At 30.8% G+C, this 3,692-nt stretch overlaps 1 protein-coding gene across 1 annotated transcript; it reads left to right on the top strand.

The window, feature by feature from the left end:
* Positions 1 to 494: 494 nt before the first annotated feature.
* On the top strand, positions 495 to 3,599 carry LOC113785656 (serine/threonine-protein phosphatase 7 long form homolog). Its single transcript, XM_073366474.1, has 6 exons — positions 495 to 577; positions 1,906 to 1,955; positions 2,073 to 2,217; positions 2,305 to 2,475; positions 2,568 to 2,658; positions 2,750 to 3,599. Exons 1-6 carry the CDS (start codon positions 495 to 497, stop codon positions 3,068 to 3,070), a joined length of 861 nt encoding a protein of 286 aa, XP_073222575.1. The 3' UTR covers positions 3,071 to 3,599.
* The last annotated feature ends 93 nt before the right edge of the window (positions 3,600 to 3,692 follow it).

Genomic DNA, 3,692 nt, shown 5'->3' with positions numbered 1-3,692 from the left:
TAGAATAATGTAATTGGTTGAAAATATATCACAAGGATTGTCTTCCATTGATCATTTAGATCCGTTGATAACTTTTATTCAATGGACAAGATTATGTTTGATGTTGATGTTTGATCAATGTTTGTTGATGGAAAAGCAGACTCGAAGGTAACATATAACTCTTTGGTGTCGAGTTGTGACCACATTGCATAAACATCAACTCAACATCTTCATTGTCGCAAATCTTCATGAGTTCAAACCTTGTTGTATTTTCACCAAAGAACACAAGGAGTTGATAAACTATATCACTTATCGTGACGTTGCCACTGAGCTGTAATTTTTTTCTAATGACATTCTTTAGACGAGCAAAGTTGCTTCCTAAATGTACTTTGAACTCCTTTTTATAGTCACTTACGAATGTTTTTCCTTCAACTCCATCAACAATTGAACCATTGTAATAAACAATACAAATTACTTGTTGAGCAGCCATGACTAAATGATTGATTGAGTATGAAATGGTAAAAGGTGTGGTGAGAAGGTATGGTGACATAGAAGGTGTGGTGAGAAGGTATGGTGAGATAGAAGGTGTGGTGAGAAGGTATGATGAGATAGAAGGTGTGGTGAGATAGTCTATTTATAGAACTTTTTCAATATTGAAAATTGATTAGAATAATGTAATTGGTTGAAAATATATCACAAGGATTGCCTTCCATTGATAATTTAGATCCGTTGATAACTTTTATTCAATGGTCAAGATTAAAAATTGAATAGAATAATGTAATTGGTTAAAAATATATCACAAGGATTGTCTTCCATGGATCATTTAGATCCGTTGATAACTTTTATTCAATGGACAAGATTAAATATTGAATAGAATAATCTAATTGGTTGAAACTATATCACAAGGATTGCCTTCCATAGATGATTTAGATCCGTTGAAAAATTTTATTCAACGGACAAGATTAACTGGAATGGCGTAACTGAAATGGTGTGGCCTGGGGAAGTGACTTCCTGATGAAGTCGTGGCCTGTGGAAGCGACTTCCTGATGAAGTCTTGACCGCATGTGAAATCGTTCCCTGAGGAAGCGACTCTATAAATACTTCATTCCTCAAATTTTTACTCACAACTTCTTCAGTTTCTCTGCATCATTCACTCATACATTCAACTTCTTCACTTTCTTTTATTATGGAACTATCTACAAATCACAGAGCTGAAATCAAATACATTCAAACATTTGTATGTATAATTAATTGTTTTATTTTATTTATTCTGATTTATTTTTTTTATTTCTTTTATTTAATTAGTCTCATTAATTGATTGTTTTATTTTATTTATTCTGAATTTTTATTTGTTTTATTTTTATTTATTTAATTAGTCTCATTAATTGATTGTTTTATTTTATTTATTCTAAATTTTTTATTTTTTATTTATTTATTTATTTAATTAGTCTCATTAATTGATTGTTTTATTTTATTTATTATGATTTTTTTTATTAGTCTCATTAATTGATTATTTTATTTTATTTATTCTGATTTTTTTATTATTTTATTTTATTTATTTATTTAGTCTCATTAATTGATTGTTTTATTTTATTTATTCTGATTTTTTTATTTGTTTAATTTTATTTTATTTATTTATTTAGTCTCATTAATTGATTGTTTTATTTTTATTTCTTCTAATTTTTTTTCTTTTATTTTAATTTTAATTTTTTTTATTTATCTAGGCTCATTAATTGTTTTATTTTTATTTATTCTGATTTTATTTAATTTATTTATTTATTTAGTCTCCCTTAAAGGATAAAATCAAATGTCAAGGTCATGTAAACAAAAAACCAAATGATTCCATATTACCATATTTACATGCGGCTGGCTTCAGTGAAGTGATCAAACTCAGAAATTATAAAATAGATGTCGGTCTCATTACAGCTATGGTGGAGAGATGGAGCCTGAAACTCGCATGTTTCATCTTTCAATAGGTGAGTGCACAATAACTTTGGAAGATGTTTATTACATTTTAGGATTAAACGTTTCTGGTTTACCTGTTAGCGGTTCCAATTATGTGCAAGTAAAATAAATTTGTCAAGATTACTTAGGAGTTATCCCACCTGAGGGAGCAACAAAAGATAATTCTATTAAATTAAAGTGGCTTAAGGATACATTTGACGATGTTGGTGAAAATGCATCTGAATTAGAAAAACAAGCATCATGTCGAGCATACATCCTACGTATGATCGGAGGGTTATTGATGTCTGACAAATCCAACAACCGTGTACATCTAAAATATCTTTAACTATTAGGAGATTTAAATAAAGTATCCCAATATAGTTGGGGTTCAGCTGTTTTAGCTACACTTTATAGAGAATTATGTCTTGCAACGAAACTTGGTGTAATATCTATGGGAGGATGCGCATTATTGTTGCAAAATTGGGCATGGTATCATTTGTCTTGTGTCGCTCCTAAATCTCCCAAACCATGGATATTTCCACTTGCACAAAGGTAACTATATTATTTTGATATATTTTTTTTAAAACCAATTGCTTACCATATTAATAATTTTATTACATTTTTATTTTTATTATATTCGACAGGTTTAATTCTGGTGGTCTAAATTTTGCTAAAGTTCCTCATAACGACGTAGAAGGATATCGAAAAACAATTGATCACATGATGGTTGAGGAAGTAATATATTAAATCACATTTTTTTAATTTTTTTAAATATTTTATTATTTATACTTGTTATAATTACTTTAGCTTATTTTTTACATGTCAGTTTTATTGGAGACCTTATCTCGGGTTCCAACATGAAGTTTCAGTAGAAGATAGGGCCACTTGGACTGCATGTACTTATCTACTCTGTTATCATATTGTTGAAAAACATCATACAGATAGAGTCACGCTCCACTTCGGTTTACATCAACAAATACCACAACCACCAGAGGACATGAAATTGTATCACGAGGTCAACATGAGGCGTTGGATTGATGATAATTGGACTTGGGTTTGGAGGGAAGAAATAAACCATTGGAATGAGTGCCATAATTACGTGTTGCAAGGTAACATCGTACAAGGTGTTTTATGTCATAGCACATAATATATGATTTGGTTTAGACAACACACCAAATTGTTTATATCTGTAGAACAATATCTCTGTGATCCCCGTTTACAACCGCAGTCATATCCTCGTGTGCAATCGACCTCCCAATCAACCCCACAACACCAATACACAGCAGGACCGTCTTCATCATCACCTCACATACATGTCGCTACTGAAGTTCCATTTTATGATCCACCACTATCTCAGTATTACATTTCATCGGTGCCAGAAATACCAACACCCGGTTATCCGACAGAACACGGGCTTCTCTATAATTTGTTTGGAACTCAGTGCACAACTCCTGAGTCGGCTTATGCTGTATTTGATTCAATGTATAATCAACAATCTCAAAATTTAATGGAAGCAGGCAGCAGTGGTTCTAATCCATCTACAACATACATTGAAGAAAATGATCAAAATGACGATGAACCGGAAGAACCGCAACTTGTTCAGAGAGCTAGACGAGTTCGACGACATCGTACATGTGGAACTAGGGGTCATTTAGGTGGACATCATTGATATAAATTTAATGTATTTTGTTTTTTCAAATTTGATGAATTTTTATTATTAATTTAATGTATTTCATTTCATTTTCAAGTTATCAATATAAATTTCTTTT

The sequence above is a fragment of the Cicer arietinum genome, chromosome 3, assembly GCF_000331145.2.
Source record: "Cicer arietinum cultivar CDC Frontier isolate Library 1 chromosome 3, Cicar.CDCFrontier_v2.0, whole genome shotgun sequence".
Lineage (NCBI taxonomy): Eukaryota > Viridiplantae > Streptophyta > Magnoliopsida > Fabales > Fabaceae > Cicer > Cicer arietinum.
Note: the sequence above shows the minus strand (reverse complement) of the source record. Positions and strands in the feature narration are given on the sequence as shown.